At 44.4% G+C, this 23602-nt stretch overlaps 1 protein-coding gene across 2 annotated transcripts in view; it reads left to right on the top strand.

Annotated features, from left to right (window-relative positions):
- Positions 1-23602, top strand: part of SLC7A8 (solute carrier family 7 member 8) — a 52463-nt gene that overhangs the window by 5268 nt on the left and 23593 nt on the right. Inside the window, exons 3-4 of one of the 2 annotated variants that reach the window (XM_040476668.1) lie at positions 11501-11705; positions 12613-12764. In XM_040476668.1, the coding sequence (XP_040332602.1) occupies positions 11501-11705; positions 12613-12764 (357 nt within the window). Of the gene's footprint in view, positions 1-11500; positions 11706-12612; positions 12765-22942; positions 23028-23602 lie in introns of those variants that run through there. The other variant, XM_040476669.1, reaches the window with a different exon arrangement.

The following is a 23602-nucleotide window of genomic DNA, read 5'->3' as shown; positions in this document are numbered from 1 at the left end:
GAGAGAGAGAGAGTGCACGCACACATGGAGGAGGGGCAGAGGGAAAGAGAGAGAATCTTAATCAGGCTCCACACCCAGCCTGGAGCCTACCCTGGGGCTTGATCTCACAACCATGAGGTCATGACCTGAACTGAAATCAAGAATCAGATGCTCCATGGACTAAGCCACCCAGGCACCCCTGAGATATTTTTTTTAAATAGTATTTATTGGGGTTCCTGGCTTGCTCAGTTGGTGGAGCATGCAACTCTTGATCTTGGATTGTGGGTTCAAACCCCACATTGGGTGTAGAGATTACTTAAAAATAAAATCTTTGAAAGAGTAAAGATAAAAGAGTAGTATTTATTGAGCTCTTACTAAATGCCCACAGTTCCTGTGCTATGAGTTTTTATGCATATTACCTTATTTAATCCTGACCATAATCCCGTGGAAGTAGATATTATGACTATCTCAATTTTTTTAATTAAAAAAAATTTGTTAATGTTAATTTATATTTGAGAGAAATATAGACAGTGTCGAGTGGGAGAGGGGCAGAAAGACGGGGAGACACAGAATCTGAAGCAGGCTCCAGGCTCTGAGCTGTCAGCACAGAGCCCAATGTGGGGCTCAAACCCATGAACCAAGAGATCATGACCTGAGCTAAAGTGGGATGTTTAACCCACTGAGCCACCCAGGCGCCCCTCTATTTTTAAACATGTGGAATTGAGTCACAGAACTGGTAGGTAATTTGCCAGTGGTCACACAACTGATTACTGAGATGGTCTGACTCCAGGGCCAAAGCTTTTAGCTATTCTTTATTTCTAATCAGTAACAAAGAGAAAAAGGAGTAAGGCCAGTGTGTATTGTGTGGTGGGGGAGTGGGCCACGGAAGACCATAACTATGACATCAGAGCATCAGAGCCAGTAAAGACCATGGATGTCTGGTACTGAAAAGGCTGGGGGAAAACATTTTTTTTTTTTTTAAGGCTATTTGTCAACAAAAAAGTGTGGCTATCTGTATAACCATATCAAAATGGCACTAGGCTGATTTGGAAAATTTTCAAGTCCAAAAGATTTTCAGACCCATGTGTTTTATACCACTTTAGAAGATTTTATATTTTAGTCTCTAGTATGATGTATTAGCTTTCTAATCCTCCAAATGTCTATTGGATGTTAAACAGAGGGTTGGAGTGTGAAAATTTCTTCTTGAGTTTGCACTACAACTTTTTTAAAAAACATGGAGGGATTAAAATTTGGTTCATTCAGGATGCAAACATGTTTAAAACTCATTGTTCTCAGAGAAAACTCTGAGACAGAAGCCAAGTAGGAGGCTTGTCAAAAGAAACACATCTTGGTTAGTAGAGAAAGGCTTACCCAGCAGTGTAATCATAATAGTAAGTAGCGGGGCGCCTGGGTGGCTCAGTCGGTTGAGCGTCCGACTTGGGCTCAGGTCATGGTCTCACACACAGTCTGTGGGTTTGAGCCCCGCGTCAGGCTCTGTGCTGACAGCTCAGAGCCTGGAGCCTGTTTCCAATCCTGTGTCTCCCTCTCTCTCCGCCCCTCCCCCAGTCTCACTTTGTCTCACTCTGTCTCTCAAAAATAAATAAATATTTTAAAAATAATAATAATAATAATAGTAAGTAGCTACCATTTACTGAGCACTACTATGCACTGATAGTAGTATCTTGATCAGTGCTTTATGAATATACTCTTCTAGGGGCGCCTGGGTGGCTCAGTTGGTTGGGCATCCAACTTCAGCTCAGGTCATGGTCTCGCGGTTTGTGAGTTCAAGCCCCACGTTGGGCTCTGTGCTGGCAGCTCAGAGCCTGGAGCCTGCTTCAGATTCTGTGTCTCCCCCTGTCTCTGCCTCTCCCCCTGTCTCTGCCTCTCCCATGCTCATGCTCTGTCTCTCTCTGTCTCTCAATAATAAATAAACATTAAAAAAATTGTTTTAAATGAATATACTCTTCTAATACCTTGTAATTAGTACTGTCATAAAAAGGAAGGGTTTGAATGAATAAGTGGGCAATGACAGACCCAGGATTCCCCCCATGTCATTGACCTCTGAAGCCATTGGGCTTAACCAAAGCTCTCCACAGCATGTAACATGGGGCAGCTGGGGACAGGGATCCTGTTGCATGCTTCCTGCCTCCAGGAAACAGGGAGCTCAAGGAGCAATCTGGTTGAGGCTGCTACTGGCAGGACTATAATATGTTCTCCCAAAGAGCAGAGCTATGCAGATTGAGTGACTAGCAAGAGACTCTTGGGATCGGGAGAAGAAAATAGGAACCCAGAAGGTAAAAAAGTATGTCCAAGAAACAAAACCAAATAGCTCATCTTATTTAGAAAAACAACAACATCAAAAATACCCTGTACCCAGATCAAATGACCTTCTGGGACAGGCTGGCACCATATATATATCTTTTCTGAATTAAAACAGCTTATTAAAGTGGTGTGGAGGTAAGGGGCATACAGATTGGTGTTTCTCAAATTGCCTGGTTACCAGGGTTTTTGGCTTTCTTCTGAGGGTTAATCCAGCATCACAGCTGCCTATAAAGAAATGCCTCAGGAGATTCTTTCGTTGCTCTTGTTTTGTTGTTAATGTTTGGGATGATAAGGGAGTGTCAAAAAAGCAGGCATGAGCAAATAATCCCAAGAATATATTCTGAACCCCCAAAATAACAACGATGTAGAGCCCAGGGAACTAGGAATTGTTCCTTTGCAATCTTTAACTCTTGGCTGAGCATATAGAGCAAGAAAGACTATGCTTGCTCCCCTCCCAGAACACACCTACGGATGACGCACCCTGAGTTGCTTCTCTCTGGAGATCTGGAAATGATAAACTGCAGGTTGCTGCTGGGGACAGCAATGGGAGCTGCTGGTTATAGGATTTGAGACTCGTCCATATTTTAACCTTCAGCACTCACCGAGCATATTATATGCTGGATCATGTGCTGAGCACTGGTCAATTTTATTTCTAAGAAGCAAAATTATGCTTCAGGTTTATTTTAAGCTATTTTATTTATAGAATGAATGAAGTTTGAGCTAAGAAGCTTTGTTGATTACATCTCATCCCTCATTCTTTGTCACAGTCACAAGTATTCCCATTGGTTTGCTCCCTACCTTAAATATCCTCAGCATTAGCACTGACGTCACTTCTGGGGAGATGGTTTCACAATATGCCAGAAGATGTTCCAGGCAACCTCACACCACGCTTCATGTGTGAAGGTGGATTATCCAGAGAGAGTACCCTTGCTGCAGAATTATCAGTATACTTTTTTCATCTGTATGTAGATTTTAAAGGTACCTGTTTGTATATCTATGAAATGCATAAATGCTTTAGCTGCTTCTTTAGAGTACAATTCTGCATAGAGTATTTAGAAAGCAGCTAATACACACAGGTCATGTTGCCCTAGAGATAAGGAATCATTTGTTAAGTAGATCCTGATGCTGTAGTAGAAGGGGTATAATGAATTTGTCCATGAGTTGTTGAAAGGGAAGAAGCATAAATGATGTAGCAGAAGGGGAGGGGCTTTGAAGAGAGTCTTAGGTTTGCAAGATGCTTGCCTATTTATAAGCTTCATAACCTGCAACAAGTTAATTATCAGTTTACTTACCTGTAGAACAGAAGTTTTTTGTGAAGTATTAAAACAAAGCTGGTATCCTATGATATATATTCAATAAATATTAGTTTCTTTCTCTCCTTGAGCTCCTCCTCCTCCACCACTACCCTTACTTCCCCTCCCACCTCCAGTCCCCTGACACGCACTCATTAATTCTGGTTCAGAAATTTAGGTTGGGAGGTGCCTGGGTGGCTCATTTAGTTGAGCATCCAACTCTCCAACTCTTGATTTCGACTCAGGTCATGATCCCAGGGTCATGGGATCAAGCCCTGAGTCAGGCTCCACACTCAGCATGGAGCCTGCTTGGGATTCACTCTCTCTCTCTCAATCTCTCTCTCTCTCTCTCTCTCTCTCTCTCTCTCTCTCCCTCTGCCACTCCTCCAGTGCCCGCTTGCTTTCTCTCCCTCCCTCCCTCCCTCTCTCTCTCTCTCTCAAATAAAAAAAGAAAGAAAGAAATTTAAATTGGACTGATCAGGCAAGAGAAGAACTGGCCAACTCAGTTCAAACCTGACCTGCTTATCAACCAGCCAACGCTTTCCCCTTCCTCTCTACTGATTTGAGTCTTCTTACTCATCAGCATCCATCTTGTACTTCCCCTCTTCCAGGAAGCTTGTTGTGTGTGGCCCACGCCGGTGGGTCTTTCCATCCTTGGTATCCTGTCATACAGCACAGTTGTTGTCAGCTCCATGTCCACTTACATGCCCTCACTTCATACACTTCCTTGAGGGTAAAGACTCAGTGTTACTCATTTTCACATCCCTAAGTATTCAGCCTGGCACATGGCAAATGCTTAGAAAGTATTTGTTGAATAATAGCAGCCAGTTAAAAACAAATCATCCACTGGAGATATTTCCCAACAATGTAAATATACTTAATGCTACTGAACTGCACTTTTTTTTTTTTTATCAAGAAGGTACCATCTTCAGATTCTTTTTTTTTTTTAACGTTTATTTATTTTTGAGACAGAGAGAGACAGAGCATGAATGGGGGAGGGTCAGAGAGAGAGGGAGACACAGAATCTGAAGCAGGCTCCAGGCTCTGAACAGTCAACACAGAGCCCAACTCACAGGGCTTGAACTCACGGACTGCGAGATCATGACCTGAGCCAAAGTCTGACACTTAACCGACTGAGCCACCCAGGCACCCCTGAACTGTACACTTAAAAATGGTTAAGATGGTAAATATAATGTTATATGTCTTTTACTAGAACAAAATATTCTTTAGCTTAAAATTGGGTTATTCCCATGAACAGTAAATGTTTGTGCTTGGCATAAAAAAAATCATCCAAGTTCCAATCTAAAAGGGATTTTAGGGATTAGCCAGATAATGACAATGAGGCTTGAAGTTAGAACAGTGTTTCTCAATGTCAGCGCTGTTACCTTCTGGGCCAGACACTTTTTGGTTGTGGGGGGCTGTCACATGTATTGAAGGATGAATGCTTAACATCAGCCATGGCCTCTACTCACTAGATGCCATAGCACCCCCTCCCCCAGTTGTAACAATCAAGAGTGTCTCCAGTCATTGCCAACTGTCCCCTGGGGCTGGGGGACATGGTGCAAAATTGCCCCTGGATGAGAACCACTGTTGTAGAAAAAACCTGTCTCTGCTAGTGCCTTCTTCCCCAACAAGACAGGGAGATGCTGGAGGTTAGATGTGAATGTTAGTGGGCATATGTGAGGATGCAGCACTCGTAGCCCTTCAAGCCAGGATGCTATGCTTTTCAGGGGCTGGTGGGTGGTGGTTGGCTCCGTCTTGTCATTAAAAGTCCATGTGTGAACAAGTGCTTCCCAATTACCTTTTAAAGCAAGCATGTACAGAGTGGGTGCTCAATAAATACTTTTTTTTTTAATTTTTTTTTCAACATTTATTTATTTTTGCGACAGAGAGAGACAGAGCATGAACGGGGGAGGGGCAGAGAGAGGGAGACACAGAATCGGAAACAGGCTCCAGGCTCTGAGCCATCAGCCCAGAGCCTGACGCGGGGCTCGAACTCCCGGACGGCGAGATCGTGACCTGGCTGAAGTCGGACGCTTAACCGACTGCACCACCCAGGCGCCCCTCAATAAATACTTTTTGAGATGCAATTACCTGCTGGCCGCCCACTTACAGCATCTAAAAATTATACCTAGACAGGCAGACAAATGACTCAGAGAATGCTTCGTGGTCCTGGCTCTACAGTGCTGTTTTGGAGCCAAGCTTCCAAAGCAAGCCCATTGGATTCTTCTAGATATAGACTCTATCTCTACTGCTATAAATCCTAGCAATTCCTTATATTTGCTAGCATTTTACAGACTATAAAGTGCTCCCACACATACATGACCTCCACCCTCCTTTTTTTTTTCATATGTGACCTCCCTTGATTCCCATAACAACCTTGTGAGGTAGTCAGGGCAGGAACAATTATTCCCATTCAGCAGGTAAAGGAAAGGGCTGTCAGAAAAATTCAGGTCACACAACTTGTGAGTGGCAAAGCAAGGAATCAATGGCTCCCCCAATTCTGAGCCTTCCGCCCTTTTCATTTTTCAGTAAGGAATCCAAAACAGCAGAGTCCTGCAGCACCTTCCACATGTTTATTCTGCCAGAGATAGCAACTCTGCAGGGCACATGTCAGTCTTGACCTGTTGTCACCCTGATGTAACTATTTGTATGGTCCTAATGGGAAAGTCTATACAGGGTAGGAAACATGGTGAGCTTCCTGCCATGAGGATCAAGGCCCCCAATATACCAGATCCTGCTTCCACACTTCCCCCAGTCCTGAAAATCCTGAGATCTTCTCAGCCAGTTTAAGGAAGAAGCATAAAGAAAGTTCACCTGGCTTTCTCTAAACATTATAGAAATGGACAGAACCTCTAAGCCCTAAGAGGATCTCTGATTAGACTCTAAGACTAGCATGAGCTATTAAGGAAGGCCAAAAGCTTTTGGATTAGAGGGTCTGTTGGGCATTAGAAGTCTGTAATTCCATGCCATAGGAAATTCTTTGATGCCTACAGCATTCTAGTGTGGACAGGCCTGGATGTGAGTAAGGCCTTAATAGGAGTCACATGAACATTGGCCCACAAGTGGGGAAATCAAGTTATACATGGCAAATGTGGATTTTCTTAATTCCAAATTTTTTTCTGGTGAGGACTTGCCCACTGATATAACCTGGAGTGGTTTGCTTGGCTTTTCTTTGACAGAAGAAGCCAAGTTGGGCCTCATTGTCCAGGCATCCTAGGACTCATTTTTTACCAAAGAAGATCTATATGATAAGGTGATTATATTACTAATTGGGATGGATGAAAGGAAGGATTGAAACCTTGGCTATACCAGATGAATGGGCATCTCATTCTTAAATGGTTTTATAGACAATGAGTCTAAGAGTAAAACAATGGAGAAAAGCATCCCTACAGTAATCAACTTTCTTTCAACCTCTCATCAAGAAAAGTCCATAGTCAAGATAGAAAAGACCTTTCTCACTTCTCCTTTTTCTTTTTTTAATTTTTTTTTTTACGTTTATTTATTTTTGAGACAGAGAGAGACAGAGCATGAACAGGGGAGGGGCAGAGAGAGAGAGGGAGACACAGAATCGGAAGCAAGCTCCAGGCTCCGAGCCATCAGCCCAGAGCCCGACGCGGGGCTTGAACCCACGGACCGCGAGATCGTGACCTGAGCTGAAGTCGGACGCTCAACCAACTGAGCCACCCAGGCGCCCCTCCACTTCTCCTTTTTCAAAGCCACTCCAGAAAAAACACATTTGGACAGGGTCCAAGTGTAAAAGCCCTCCAGTTAAAGTCTCTATTGTGCAATTTCTAGAGGAGAGGCCCTGTAGAATAGTGGAGGAAACCCAGGCTGGGAGTCCAAGGACTTGGACTGCTTGTGCAGTCCTTGCTGCCTATGCAATATGTGACTTTGGTCAAGTCTCCTCGCCTCTCTAAAACTCAGTCTTAGCAAAGGTAAATATAAACGATAGTACCTGCCCTGTGCACCTAAGAAAGTAGTTCTGAGAATCAAATAAAGTAATGGATGTGAACACTTTGTAAATCACCATCGAAGGTGGTACAGTAGAAAGAAGGAATCAGATCTGTGTTGTAATTCCTTAATAAGCATCTTATCTTAATAAGTATCACCTTAGTAAAGCTGACTATTTCCTGGGAAAAGCTTGAGGCTGTGTGACAGAAGATTTAGGTTCTAATCCAGTTACTACTAACCTACTCTGTGATTTAGGCAAATAACTACCTCTCTGGGTCTCAGTTTCTTCATCCATAAAATAGGGATAGTAATAGCTCTCTCATTTTTTCCCATTTGGAAAATGGGAGTAATAGTTGCCCTATTTTCTTCCCCTATAAATTGGAGACAGTAATAATAGCCAGATCACTCTCTTCAGCAGTGAAAGAAGTGGGTTGCTTTACTCATTTGCCTAAAAAACACAATTGACCTACTTTACAGGATTTGGAGGTTCCAAAGAAACGTGTACATTAAATTGTTCTGTGGACATAAATTCTAGATGGATGTCTGACATCATTCATTCAGTAAACATTTATGGAGTGTCTACTGTGTGACACTTTACAAGTGAGAGGATGCAGTAAATAGTAGGCATTACTCTTGACTAAATGTAATGTGAATGTTCTTTCAGCTTCAGAACACAGCTCTGTGTAACATTCCTTCCCCTGCAGAAGCTCCAGAGGCCACTAAGGTGGAGGAAAAGTTATCTGATTCTGGTTTTCTAGGTAGCGGCTTCCTAGTATCAGAGAGACATTCCTCTTCTTCCTGTTCTCTAGCACTCTGTTTTGGCTAGCATAATTTTTTTTTTTTTTTTTTTTAGCTTATATCTTTGTAATTTTAGTTTGGTCAAAGTTAAGATTTCAGGGCAGGGGGTAGAGTCAAATTTTTATAAAGTAAAGACTCTTGTCCCAATGTCAACCCATTATGACCCTCACCATCACCTCAGCAGCTCCACAGAAGGACATGTTATCCAAGAATAAGGAGACACAGTTAAGTGATCAGACTCGCAAAGGGCTGTTGGTGTTGCACATCCCATTTTCCAGCAGCTGCCTGCCTCTGGAATGAGAAAAGGAGCACACACTCTGGAAATGCCAGAACAAAGGCTGGAGAACAGAAATGCTTACAGATCCCCACTGCAGTATTTGTTTTCCAAGAATCCTTGGTGGAACATTGACACTTAATTCCTGAGAAGACGGAATCTCTTTGATAATGTTCACTCCCACTTCCTCCTTGTGACAGCCATTCCTGGCTCGGAGAAACACCTACCCATTCCTCCACCACCTCCCTTTCCAGCACCTTAAAGACCAAAGTCAAACCTTGTTTTTCTCCTGTATTGATTATTTTTCTAACCCCTTGAACTAGTTTTATAACTCTAGCTGTATTACTCTCCTCTTGGCTGGCTTTGAAATGCCCTACAAATTACTTTTCTGATAAATTCCTGCTAGGCAAGGAGTTTACTATCACTTTTCAGCATTGTTAGCAACCCCATCCCTTGTTCTCAACTCCCGGCACTTGGTGTCTTTCAGAGGACAGGAGCACGTTACTTTTGGCAAGTTAAGGGTCACTTGCTAGGGTAACTGTGTCCTGAGTCTTAGCACACTACCAGAAGGCCTTCTAGTCTCCACTAGCCTAACCTTCATGCAAAACACATATGGAGACTGGTGGAGGAGAGAGGGAGGCTGTTCCTATCACATAGGACTTTTTTTTTTTTTAATTTTTTTTTCAACGTTTATTTATTTTGGGGACAGAGAGAGACAGAGCATGAACGGGGGAGGGGCAGAGAGAGAGGGAGACACAGAATCGGAAACAGGCTCCAGTCTCTGAGCCATCAGCCCAGAGCCTGATGCGGGGCTCGAACTCCCAGACCGCGAGATCGTGACCTGGCTGAAGTCAGACGCTTAACCGACTGCGCCACCCAGGCGCCCCGTAGGACTTTAAGTAAATGTACAAGAAAAGGAAAAGTCTTTAAGAACTAATGGGGCCCAGAATCTCATTTTTCTATCTCTCTTTGCCTGATGTTTAGATCACAAAGCTGAACATAAGGGATTGTTACTTGTTTTAGCTTCATCTGTGTATTTAGCCCGGTTCTGTTGGGATAGACTGTCTGCACAGAAGCAAGGCAAGTTTGAGACAAATGTGTTTCCTTACCATCTGAATCTAGCTGCAGACGCTATATGTCAGTCTCACGGTTGCTGCTGTCATACCTGCCTAGACCCCTTTCCTCTCCCATTAGTCATCTGAGGCTGCAATTTTTTAGTGTGAAAAGCATTCTTTATCCAAGAGGAATAAGATGTATTATTTAAAACAAATTTTTTAATGTTTATTTATTTTCGAGACAGAGAGCATGAACGGGGGAGGGCAGAGAGAGAGAGTGAGACACAGAATCCGAAGCAGGCTCCAGGCTCTGAGCTGTCAGCACAGAACCTGATGTGGGGCTCGAACTCATGAACTGTGAGATCATGACCTGAGCTGAAGTCAGACGCTCAACCGACTGAGCCACCCAGGGGCCCCAAGGATGTATTATTTTTAGAATGTGACTATTCACTGAAATAGAATGTTCCCTTTCACTGAAATAACCAGATGCATGAATTTTGGTTTAGATGTGAAAGTTCCAGGACTGGACTGAGGTTGAGTTGTGGTTGAGATCTGAAAGTCGTTTTTGAAAGTTGAGTGTAAAATCTCATACTCTGCATCTTGTTCAGCCCAGATATGGTTCCAAACCCCCTAAGAGAGGTGGTGGGAGTTTCAGATGTCCTCAGAACATTGTCAAACCAAACTGGCCTCATAATACTCCAGTTCTGATTTTCTACCTGCATTCACTTAGTCTCTGATTCTTCCCTCAGCCCTCAAAGAGCTTTCTTTCAAAGAACCTGTGCAGTGCACCCTGATCACCTTGAATCACAAGAAGTAGAGGAAAGCTTGGGATGGAGCATGTCAGGAGCTCCCCCCACCCATCTGTTCCTCCCCTGCCCAATATACACATCCCGGTAGCCAACTATTCAGTCCTTGCTACCTGTCTCACCTCTCAGGAGAAAGCTGGCCTTTCTGCACACAGAAGCAGAAATAGATTAGTGGAAAATGCACTGGATTAAGCATCAGGAGACTGACTTCTAGATCCAATTTTACCCATCAGTAGCCGTGGAATTTGGAAAAAGTCACTTAACCCCTCGATGTCTTAGCCTTTTTGTAAAATAAAGAGAGAAATACCTATTCTTCCTCTTCTTCCTGAATTTCTTAAGGTTTTTGTGAGGGTCGCATGAAACAATGGAGGGGAATGACCTTTGGAAGAATATAGTGCTGAACCTTTGCACGTATTGCACTCCTACAAACCACTTCCAAGCTACTAGGACTGTTTTTATAGGGTTATTTCATATTTCTTACCAAGGGTGGGGCTGTCACGTCTGGGGTAAAAGCCAGCCTCTAGAAGTGCTATCGATGCTCCTGGGTCTTAAAAAACCCCAGGCATGGGGTATGACCACAATCTATACAAAATTTATGGCCCTTAGGCTCATTTTTGAAGCTTTCTACCCTGCAGATTGTCTCTGGGAATAGATTGCTTTTCCAGTCCTGCCGTTTCCAGTTAGTCTTAAGATTTCTGTTGCCTCGAGTAGCCCAGTAAGAGGGTCTTAAAGTTCAATACCTGAGCCACTACTTGCTACCATGTAGACTTGGACAATGCACTTGATATCTCTGAGACTCAGTTTCCTCCTCTGTAAAATGGATAAAATTATATCTGACTCCATAGGGGTATCCTGAGGACCAAAGGAGACATGTAAATTATTACTAGACACACCTGCCTGAAGGTGTGTTCCAAAGGCATTTTAGGATCAAACCAGAGATGAGACCACTGCTGCAAATGCCAGTCTTGCCAATTGTGCTGACTCCACTGTCTTCCCTGACAACCTTGGTGCCTCCTGCAGGGAACATCATTGGCTCTGGGATCTTCGTCTCGCCAAAAGGTGTGCTGGAGAACGCCGGCTCTGTGGGCCTTGCTCTCATTGTCTGGATTGTGACTGGTCTCATCACAGCTGTGGGAGCCCTGTGCTATGCTGAGCTTGGTGTCACCATCCCCAAATCTGGAGGTGACTACTCCTATGTCAAGGACATCTTTGGAGGACTGGCTGGGTAAGAGGACCCACAAAGGCCTGTGTTGTCTAGAAGCCAAGGCCAGTGGTTTCCAGTGTGCCTAGGAGAGCTAAAGAATAGGATTCCTCTTTTGCTTCCCTGTCATGGTCACTAATGTAGCTGTGTGTCCCCTTGATTCTTCTGAGGATGGCAGAAGAACCAGGTTGTATTTTTACCTCTTTGTTGATTTCAGTGGGCAAGATTCTATGAGTGGTAACAAATTGGGCTTTATGACAACTCTGACCATAGACTCACAGAGAAAGCACATCACAAAACAAAGCCTTTTTGTTTTACAAATTAGAGTGACCACCTAAGAAATGGGGTACCCTCTTCTCACACTATCAAGGATGAGGCCTCCCAGCAGAGTCAGCCCCTGATCTTGAATTTCCTCAGCTTCTGCAGCCCTGCTACTGAGGAGCTGAACCCTTACCAGGGGGCCGAGAATGTGGAGGGCACTTTCCCCTCATGCCCCCACTCAGTGCCGCCCCTGGCAGTTGCTTAAAGTGGCCACACCCTAAGCATGTCCTGGCTGTCAGAATTCTCAGGTTGCCTATTTTATTTTCCACCACTGGATTCTAGGAGCCAGGGCTCAGAGAAGAGATGATAAAAGGAGAGGGGAGAGAGAAGAATGCCGAGACATGTGTTCGCACTAGCAGACAGTTAGCTCCTCGTCGCCAAACCACTTTATTGTCATTGCAGAGGGCCAACTGTCTCATTGAGCAGGGGTTGGGGTCCTCAGCATCCCTGAAAATGAAAAGGAAACGTACCCCTTTAGCCCACCCACCTCTACTGCCCAGTGACTTGCCCAGGTTTCTTTTGATGACTCCTGAATCCCTGCCATGCATGTCATTGGGGTGGGAGTCTCTGTGGCTGTCTTGGGTCAAGTTCTGTCCTGTTCCCCCTTCAGGTTCCTGAGGCTTTGGATTGCGGTGCTGGTGATCTACCCCACCAACCAGGCTGTCATCGCCCTCACCTTCTCCAACTATGTGCTGCAGCCTCTCTTCCCCACCTGCTTCCCCCCAGAGTCTGGCCTTCGACTCCTGGCTGCCATCTGCTTATGTAAGTGCCATCTGGGCCTTGCTCCTAGGACGGCCTCTTTTGGCCTTCCTGGTGGTCCGCTTGTCTCTGATTCTCCTTCCTCTCCCTCTTTCTTTCCTTCCCTCCTTTATTTCCACGCCCCCCCCCCACCATTACTTTTCCAACATGTGTGCCTTGGATGAATTGATTATGCATATAATTATCTGGTGTTAAAAAAGAAGAAACTAGGATGCCTGGGGTGGCTCAGTCGGTTGAGCATCTGACTGGCTCAGGTCATGATCTCATAGCTCGTGAGTTCGAGCCCTGCGTCGGGCTGTGCTGACAGCTCAAAGCCTGGAGCCTGCTTCAGATTCTGTGTCTTCATCTCTCTCTGCCCCTCCCTCACTCACGTTCTCTGTGTGTGTGTGTGTCTGTCACATTAAAAAATTTTCAAAAAAAAAAAAAAAAGAAGAAGAAGAAGAAGGAGAAACGTAAATAGCTGCTCAGAGGCACAGTAATTTTCACCAGCAAGGTTCTTTACATCATACACAGCACTTTCACCTATATTATCTGATCTGAGCCTCATGACAAATCCATGAGGTAAGCGGGGCTAATATTATCACTTTCCTAGAGCAGGTAAGTACAAGAGCCAGGCAAATGAATACTCAAGGTGGCAGGCCCTGAGTGGAGCCCAGATCTCCTAATTCCTTCTCTTTCCAGCACATACACTGTGGAGGCTCCCTGATGCTTGTAGGAAGATTTTTTTTCTGGCTTCATCCATCTCTACCTCAATCTGCCAGTTCACAGCTTAAAACTCTTTGGGAGGAGAGTGTAAAGCTGTGAGTTGGGAGAAAATAAGTGCATTGTCTGTAGTCTCTACCCTTAATATGCTTTCTACCTAACTGGGGAGAAGAGCCGCAGAAACAGGTTCTGTAGTAAGGATTCAATTTCAGTAAAATTTCAGAGAAGGGGCAGGGGTGCCTGGGTGGCTCAGTCCATTAAGTGTCTGACTGCTGCTCAGGTCATGATCTCATGGTTCATGAGTTCGTGAGTTCAAGCCCCAGAGTTTGCTTCAGATCCTCTGTCTTCCTTTCTCTCTGCCCCCACCCTGTTCTCTCTCTCTCTCTCAAAAATAAACATTTTTTAAAAATTCAGAGAAGAAGGAAAGATGTTTGTGAGCTGGAATAGGTTAGAGATTTGTGTAGAGAAATTCTGCAACTCATATTTTTAGGAAGTCTCAGGGATCTCAATAGATTGAGATATTTTATATATTTTAACCAAAAACTAATTTTTAAAGAAAATATTTGGATTTTTTCCAGGCTCCACTTTTTGGAATTAACATGATCCCTGCCTTCTCGTACCTTTCAACACACATACACTTAGCTGAGGGCAGTGACCATCTGGGCCACACTTTTTCCCAGATCTTGATGTTTTCTCTCTGTCAGGCTGGTGGGAAAGAAGAGGAGGGGTCACTTGCCCACCCCGAGGCCTCTCACAGGGGTAGTCTCCTTGGCAAGCATGCCCTCTTTGGCAGTGGTATACAGCTCTAGGAGAGACCCCTACCATCCAAGCAGGTGGTACTATGGGGCCAAGATACTTATTTGGGGTATATTCCCTGTGCTTGGTCAGGCCTGCTCATGGCCCTAGAGGCAAAGGAATGTGGACTCCAGAACCAGGTTGCCTGAGGCTGCATCTCTGCACCACTTTCTAATTGTGGCAAGTGCTTGGCAAAGTTCCCCACCCCACCCTGCTGTGAGATGGAGGTTGTAATCCTGCCTGCACAGGAGGTCATGGTTGTAAGGATTGCATGAGATAATAAATGTTCTTAGCACAGGGTCACGTAGTCACTGAGGGTGGTCATTCAGTCCTTGCTTGCTAGCTGGATCCAGAGCTGGGAGAAGTGTGGGGAGGGGGAAGGTGGTGTGGGAATGCAGGAAGAGTTGCTATTTCTGCTATCAGACAGGTTAATGGAGGTAGGAAGGAGGACCACATAAGTGCTGGCCACTGCTATTTCAGTGTCTCGTGCACACAGCCTCGGCTTCCTTTTTCCTGCTGATACTGCTAAAGTATCTCAGACAGGAGGCCACCCTTACTCTCCAACAAGAAATTGACAACCATGAGACTGGTCACTCTGTCCCCTCAGAGAAAAACCAGGCCACACAGTGGAGTTGCCTTGGCAGCTGACCCCACAGCCTCCTTTGCCTTCCCCCAAACTGCCAAGGGTAGCTGATCCCTTGTGCCAAGACCCTCTGCAGTTGTATAGCCCCATAGATACCCTCTCAGGTTATCTCCTGCCTATAGCCCATCTCTGGAAAGACAGTTGTGCATTGTCCCCTCCACAGCCCACTCCTCAACTGGACGCTGCTAGCACCAAGCCAAGGAGGAATTTAGAAACTCTGATGACAAAATGACAAAGTCCTCTCCTCTCCTAATTCCTGCCATTAAAGGTTCAATAAAGCTTATCTGACCTGTCCTCTGCCTCCTAAGTAGAACTGCAGGGAGATTATCTCCAACTTAACATTGGTCAATCTTGTTCTCCAGAGACAGGAATTTTTCATTGTCCTTGAGCTAGGTATTGAAGTACTTTTTCACCTTCATAAGCAGAAAAATCTAAAACCCAAACTTATTTCTCCTTATTTCTTTTGGCAGAAATGGAAAATAGCTCCTTACCTAACCCCTTGTGCTACCCACTTCTTCCCAAATGTGAAGGCCATGTGGAGCCCATGACCCCTCTCCCGGCAGGGGTGTACGTGCAGACATAGCCACACACTCACATTTTCTCACCAGATGCTACCAGCTGCTTTGAGTCTGTGCAAAGAAAGTTCTGTTTTCTGGCTTGTTGAATACTTTTTTTTTCTTCTGTTTTTGGAATCCACTTCTATAGGCCCTCTAATCATCTCTTAAGGTATTCAGTGAAAAAGGAACCAACTGTCCAGAAGGCTTGATGGATGCTACTTTCCTTAAATGCTATTATCTTTTATTCCAGCACCCTGTCCTCTTTGCAGGTGCCAGGCAAGCCAGCTGTGTAAAAATAGGCCCAGTGTTCTTTGGCAGTAGAGCCAAGAGTGGCCCAGTCTAGTCAGGTTTTTGAGAGAATCAGTAGAAAGTTTGGGATGGTCTGAATGTACTGAAATTAAAAGTTCTGCTTTCTGCTGTGTCATTTTGGTATACTGATGACAGGCCTAACCCACTGTAGGATGAGAATTTTTAAGGCCACCCTCTGTGAAGAGGTATATCATGGAGGGAGCAGGAAGACTGGGTGGGGAGCCTGGCAGGGAGACCCCATGGGCCCCTGGCTGGAGTTGGCCGTGGGAGGGAAGAGATGAGGTCAAGTCTGGTTCTGTGTTGGGGCCAAAATAGATCAGATGAGAAATGGCGGTGGGACAGCCAGTTGGAGGTGGAGAGAACCTGCTGTAACTGGCTTGCCTGCTAGGAGCCTGGCAGGTTGGGGGTGGGGGCCCCCCCGGGAGAAGGAACTGCAGAGCTGGATCTGCTTATGCAACTGCAGCTGCCACTTTGAGTTATTCTATTATGTAGGTCAAAGCTGATTATTCACTGCTGAGTCAGCAGAATATCCCTTGCCACCAGGCAGTAAGGAAAAAAGAATGTATTTTACATTCTAACTAAATGAAAAGCCTTTCTCCCTTCTCTAGAGTGGGAGGAAGGACTTAAGAAAGAGAGGGAACAGGAGGTGTTGAAACTTGGCTTTGATGCCTTCTGTGATTTCCTTGAGTGTTTCTCTCTTCTTTCTTTGTCTTTTTACTAATTTATAAATGACTATATTCTCTAGGTAAAAGATTCAAGAAGTTATATAAAGTTGGTCGACTGTGAAAACTTCCCCTTACTGTCACAGTCTTCCCCTGCCCAGTGGCCGTGCTAACAGTTGATAGGTATCTTTCTAATTCTAAATAAAATACATCTCTCCATGTATGTGTCTGGACATATAGACAAACATATTGACAGGTTATTTCTGCAGCTTGCTCTTTTATCATTTAGTTATATCTTTTGGCTATTGCCTGAGTTTCTAGTTATAAACAAAGAGGTCCCATTGACACTGAAGGAGCTTCAGGTGTTCTGGGGTCCCCCATTTGTGCTTCTTGCTTCCTAACACTGGGTTTTCCTTTGGGATCTGTCTCCCTTTCCTTGGGACTGGGCCACCTTTCACTCAAGCAGCTCTTGGTCTCCTTCCTGGCTTTGGGAACTAGGGTCATGTCCAGAAGCTGAAGTAGAATTTTTTCTTCTCATTCAAGTACCCTTTCCCCCCTGAATGCCTGTCCTAAAAAAGCTCCTTCTCCTTTCTCACCCTGAGGGGACAAGAGTGCACTGCATGCATTTCACAAGTAAAAAATGCTTCTTATCTTATTTTCTATCTTTCTACTGAGATTCCTAAGAGGCTAGTCTTTTAGGGCTTCAGATTTCTCCTCCTCCTCCTGCTTCTGCTTTTCTCCTTTCCCTCCTTCTCCTCCTCCTTTTTTTTCTTCTTTTTCTCTTTCTCCTTCTTTTTCTTCTTCCTTGAGCAGCTTGGAAGAGAAAGAACTTTACTATTTGTGTAACTTTTAACTCTGATTTGCTCTGCAATTCCTCTGTGGAAAGCTTCCAGGTCCTTGATGCAGGATGCTATGATAGATAAACGTGTGTATTGTTTTGCAAGTCTCTTGCAAATTAATACCTTGACATCAGAGGGTTCTAGTCTTTCCTAATTTCTAAATCCCTTAGTCTTGGTTCATTTTCCTTTGAGGTTTCTTTCACATTCTCTAACCCCAAATTTATCTCCATTTACTAAACCTGTTGCCTCAGATGCCTGGACAGCATGGCTTTCTTGCCCTCCTTAATTCCCGGAGTTCTCTGGATGTCTCATAATCCTTATATGTATGAATCCAGACAAGCAGACTGCCCAGATTTAATCCATGTATATCCAGGTTGTCTTCTTTCCCCATACATCGTCTAGCATACAGGCGTTCCTGGGTGGCTCAGTCTGACTTTGGCTCGGGTCATGGTCTCATGGTTCATGGGTTCGAGCCCTGTGTCAGGCTCTGTGTTGACAGCTCAGAGTCCAGAGCCTGCTTCAGATTCTGTGTCTTCCTCTCTCTCTGCCCCTCCCCTGCTCACGCTTTGTTTCTCTCTCTCTCTCTCTCTCAAAAGTGAATAAACGTTAAAAAAAATTTTATTAAAAAATAAATAAATAAGATCTAAATACAGTTGACCCTTGAACAATGGAGGGGTTAGGGATGCTGACTCCCTGAACAATTGAAAATCCACATATAACTTTGACTTCCCAAAAACTTAACTACACTTAGCCTACTATTGACTAGAAGCTTTACCAGTAACATAAACAACCAATTAACACATATTGTGTACGTTGAATATAGAATACAGAATATATACTGTATTCTTACAATAAAGTAAGCTAAAAACGTTAAGAAAATCATAAGGAAGAGAAAATACATTTACAGTGCTGTGCTGTAACAAATCCACATTTTAGCGGGCCTGTGATGCTCCAACTCATTGTTCAAGGGTCACCTGCATATTGAAAATCTCTTAATTTTTTACTCAGTTGTCAATTTGACTAAAATCTCATTTTTCATTTTTATGATTCATAGAGACTAAAATTATTTTGTAAGTGGCTTTTCAAAAAAGAAAGAAACTGCAAATCTATCAGTTAATCACCATATTGAGCTCCAACACTGAGGGACGATAATAAGGCATTATTTATGGAGTCTGGGAAGAGGTTAAAGGCTAATGAAGACATTGGTGTACAAACAAATAATTACAATACAGTGTGATGACAAAAGTGTGTGCAACACAAAGAAATGTCCTTCAAAGTTGCAAGAGGAATGCTAGGTAAGGCTCCCAGATTGAGCCACATCTAAAAAGGTAAGTAGGTGGGCTCCAGATAGGCATGAAATAGAATAGCCAGGTAGAGGGATGGGCACAGGAAAGACTTTGTGTCAAGAGAGAAATGACATGTTGGAGAAAAGCAAGTACTTTTGTGTGGATGGAGCCCAGGAGAGTGATAGGAGATGAGTTTGAACAGGTGAGAAGGGGCCAGATCTCGAAGAATCTTATATATCATACAGGAGAGAGCAGGCTTCATCCAAGGCATGGGGAACCACTGAAGGATATTGAGCAGATGAGTAACATGATTAGGCTTACATCTGAGTGAAGACTGTGACACTTGAAGCAGGAAGACGAGTTAGCAGGGTAAACATTTGTCCAGGCCAGTGAAATCCTGGCCTGAAATAAAAATGAAGTTACAAGGTGACAAAAACCAGAAAGATTTAGGAGTAGAATCAGCTGGACATGGTGATGGACTACTAAGAGGGAGCAATGTAGTTTATCTAGGACGAATCAAAATGAAATGTTTCAACTGTCTAGTGTTTGTGATGAGCATTCACAATGTGTTCTCTATTTCTGCCTTCCACCGCCTCCGCAAAGCCCTGAGGAGCACTGAGCAGGTCTTCGGCTGGAAGCCTTCCTCAGGGTGGCTACCCCAGGTTGTTGCTCAAAAGTCTGCTGTAGAGCAATACAACCTAGAAAGGAGTTGGGACTCTTGGGAAGCATTATATAAACGAGAATCTCAACACTTTGTTCATTCAACAAAGATTTATCAAGTGCCCATGATGTGCTAGATACTGTTTGAGACACAGGAGATACAACAGTAAACCAAAAAAACCTCATTCTCATTTGCGGTGGCAGCAGCAGGAAATTAAGACTTAATAAACATTTACTGAGTCCACATGTGTGTCTTCCAGGTACCAGAGGGGATACAGAATCATTCAATTATTCTCGAATAACTGAGTGTCTGTTCTGCTTCAGGGACTGTGTTAGACATGAGGATACTTCGTTCCTGTACCAAGGAACCCACAGTCCAATGGATGATTCTGACAAAGACACAAGGAATTTCAGTTCTAACTCGTAAATTCCCCAAGAGGACAACATCCAAGCAGAGCTAGATATAACAGAAATGGGAGTAGAGGCGCCTGGGTGGCTCAATCGGTTAAGCATCGACTTCAGCTCAGGTCATGATCTTGTGGTTCGTGAGTTCGAGCCCCACATTGGGCTCTGTGCTTACAGCTCAGAGCTTGGAGTCTGCTTCAGATTCTGTGTTTCCCTCTGTCTCTGCCCCTCCCCCACTCACGTTCTGTCTCTCTCTCAAAAATAAATAAACATTAAAAAAAAAAAAAGAAATGGGAGTAGGGACTGTGGTTGAGGAAAATCTTGGAGAAAATTACATGTAAGTTGAGGAAAGACCAGTTGGAGATAGGGCAATATTCAGCATGGAGAGAAAAGTGGAATGGGATGGGACAGGGAGAATGTTATAGCAGGAAGGATTAGCATGTGCCAAGATCTAGGAACAGGAAAGAACATTCCCCCTTAGGGGAACTTCAGGTGATTCACTATAGCCACAGCATAGACTAAGAGGTAGGAAATGTAGATAGAAGTGAAGACACAGCCATGAAAGGGCCTTCTGGGCCATGCCAGAGAGATTGGGCTTTACTCTAGGAGCAGTGGGACAGCATTAAAGGGTTTCAGAAAATTGATATGATCATATTTACATTTTAGAAAACTCATGGCTGCAAGAGTAAAGGATGAATTGGAGAGGGGAATAAGATCAGAGGCAAGGAGACCAGTTATAATGTGGTTACAGGAATCCAGGATAGGGATGACAGTGATATGAATTAGGGATGGAGCTGTGGGGGTATACAGAAATAGATGTATTTGGCATTTACAAGGTAGAATTTATAGGACCTGGTGATTATGATGATTGGGGAGTCAAGGATGGCACATTCTCATTGGAATGCAAGTGAAATAAATTGAGGATAACACTGGATTATATTTTAATGCCTTGTCATTGGTGTGGTTCATACTGTGTTGAGTTGGTCCATCTGTCTCTCCAATACTCACGATTCACTTCCCTTCCCATTCACCCTTCCCATTCACTCTCCAATACTCATGATCTGTTGCTGGGACTTGAGGAAGGCATTCCATATGCTTTTGGAATTCATGCCTGTAATGGCAGAGTAAACACCTGCTCTTCAGTGCCATTTCACCTCCTCCCTGCCCTATAAGACCTCTGGAGTATCTTTTGTGCCTATTACCCTCATCTTAACATTTCTTAAGAGCGATCCAATCTTGAGCTCTAATAAGAACAACTACCAATAAGTGCTCTATAGTTTATATATCATAGTAAGCAATTATAAATATCACAGCAAATTCTAGAGTTTGGATCTAGAGATCCATTGGTTGTTGGACACTTCTGTCCATTAGTCTAAATCTAGTTCTGTTCTCAGATCAGTTTCTTTGTCTTCTTTTTAGTTTCAATATGCTTCAATTCCTGGTCCTGATCACCTCTTCTTTCCTGGATTCCCATAGTGTCTCTTCTAGTCTCCAGCTTTCACTCTTAGACTGGAGTTTGCTGTTCAAAGGGCCCAAACAGCCAAAGTCCTGGAAATTGGGGAATGAGGAACTTGTTCCTGGGAATGTGTCCAGCCCTACTTGAGAGAGTAATAAATGGGATTGAGGCTTCCTAAAACAGGGAGTTTTCTAGTAGTTCAGCTTCCACTAGGATGGAAACAGCTTGCTAACTTTCTCAAACGAGCCTTGCAGATTAAATTCTCCTCTGGCCTTTTGTTGCTGACTTTGTTTTACCAAGAGGAGCCAGAGCCTGTGGTTTATGAAGTTCACATTTATTTCACATACCCAAGAATATAAAACTAGAAGACTACTGGGAGTGGGGCCTAATGTTACAGGGAATTTTGGGGTAAAGATGAGAGGGAAGATTTGCTTTTGAGAGTTTAGCAAGTATAAGTACTACCTGCCATTGGAATAGGGTTATAACTGAACCAATCCTGGGAATTTTGCAGCCTGGGTCCATGCTTATAAGCTTCAGTGACACCAACAGAGCCCACAAGTGTTCTAGTCCAAGAACCAACCAGACCTCCCAAGACTCACACCCTTTCCTCCAAGGCTGAGGGTGATGAAAAGTGAGGCTAGCCCTCTTGAGCTCTGTGCAGACCCCACAGAACCTGCCCCATTCCCTTTCCCATTTTGTCTGGGAGGCATCTGCCCTGAGAATTGGGGGGATGAGATAACAGGAATTTTTGAGGCCAGTGCTGAGACAATAATGAGTAGGATTAAAATGTAACTCTCAGAGGTGGCTTGGTGCACTAGGTCTGTCTCCCCTGCTTTCCAGCTGCTTTCCATTTTTCTCTCCCCCACCCCACCCCATCCCTACCCTAGCTCAGAAGCCATGTTTAGTTCATGCTGAAGAGAGAACTACTCAGCTCTTGGAAAATGCTGAGCTGGGAGTTTGGGCTTCTTGGCTAAACTAAGTACCAGATGGTGATTCAGCAGAAACTCCAGGTCTAGCAACTGGCACAGAGGGGTCAGGATAAGAAGGAAGGGGAAGAGAGAGCCAGGGAGGGGGGTAGGGCAGCATGGGTGGGAGCTTAGCTGGAAGAATGCTTCCAGATGTAAAGGGCTGGAGAAGAACAAAATGTTACTGTAGCATGGTGCAAGATCTGTTTCACAGCCCCATTGTGGACCTTACAGAAGCTGGGATCAAAGCTTAGTTTATAGGAAAGGGCTGCTTTGATTGATTTTGGTGTTATTGCTGTTGCTTTGTTTTGATGTTTTTGTCTTTCATCAGTCAAGTTATTTATACTTACCATAATACCAGCTTTTGTTTTAGATAGGCAACAACTTGAGACTTTATAATACAACTCCTCACCCCGTGTGAAAAATGTCTCACCCTGGGTGAACAGGGAAGGATTCTAGGAAGCTGGCTGTGTCTTTCCACTCACACCCCTTTCCCCCCAGTTCTCTCTGAGGACTCATAGAAGGAAAGATAGCTCAGTCTGGCCCTTGTGGGCAAACCTGGAACCTTATCAGAGCCTTGGGTTGTGTTTGTTAGAACTCAAACAGGGCTCTCTGTTTTCTTTGCGTATCAGTGTCTTTTGGCAGCCGGCACTGGTAACCTCCTAGTTCTGGAAATGGCTGAGGTTAGGCAAGCCAAGCCCAAGCAGCCTCTCCACAATTAGAAACACGTGCCCAGATCCTTCCAAGAGCAGGACGGGAGACGTAGCCAAGGAGCCCTGTCCAGCCTATCACAGAGCTCAGTGTCACCACACCCCCTCCTGCGGGCTGAGTGCTCACAGGCATGCTGCTCCAGCCTAGGCACGGGAGGGCTGGTCTAAGGGGCGTCACCTTGCCCCTTTTGCTCCAGGTCTGGAGGGAGGGAGTTAGGGGGAGCTGGCAGAGCATGGCGGAAGGTGGAAGAAGGAGAAGTGTGTGCCCCAGCAAAAGGTGAGACTAAGAAACCAATGCCTATGACCCAGGTGAAATTTATGGCTGCTTCAGAGGTCTGGGAGCTCCATCCCGGAAAGGTGCTTATTTTGAAGCTCTGGAGAGGAACAGGGTGTTCTGATTTCTACAAAGTGGCGTCACAGCTTCCCCTTTCAGCAGCTGTTTGCTTAGTGCATTATATCTTTTTTCTGTCCTGGCCTTCTTTGTGCTGCATCTCTCAGGCTCTTTCTCCCTTACTCATATCGATGTGTACTGTCCCTCCTCTTCCTTCCTCCCCACTGTTGTTTCTCAGGCTCTCTCTCTTTCCCTCTCTTCTTCATCACCTGTCTTTATGGACTTTGGCAAGTCTGGGCATTTCCCCCCACTTTCTACTGCCTGTTTTCTCTTATCTGAAAAGACAGAGAGGCCTAGTTCTGGAAGTGCTAAACAAAAACAAGTTGTTCCAAGCTGCCTCCAGCTCATTCCTGAGAAAGGTATGAGACAGCAAGACCAAGAAATCCTAAAGAAGTTCCCAGAGTTCAAGAGAACAAGTGATGGTGACATTGACAAGGGGCCAGAGAAGGGGATACAAAGGC

Source organism: Herpailurus yagouaroundi, unplaced genomic scaffold (genome assembly GCF_014898765.1).
Source record: "Herpailurus yagouaroundi ecotype Mexico unplaced genomic scaffold, PumYag 141, whole genome shotgun sequence".
NCBI lineage: Eukaryota > Metazoa > Chordata > Mammalia > Carnivora > Felidae > Herpailurus > Herpailurus yagouaroundi.
The sequence above is the reverse complement of the archived record's forward strand: the minus strand, read 5'-3'. Positions and strand labels throughout refer to the sequence as shown.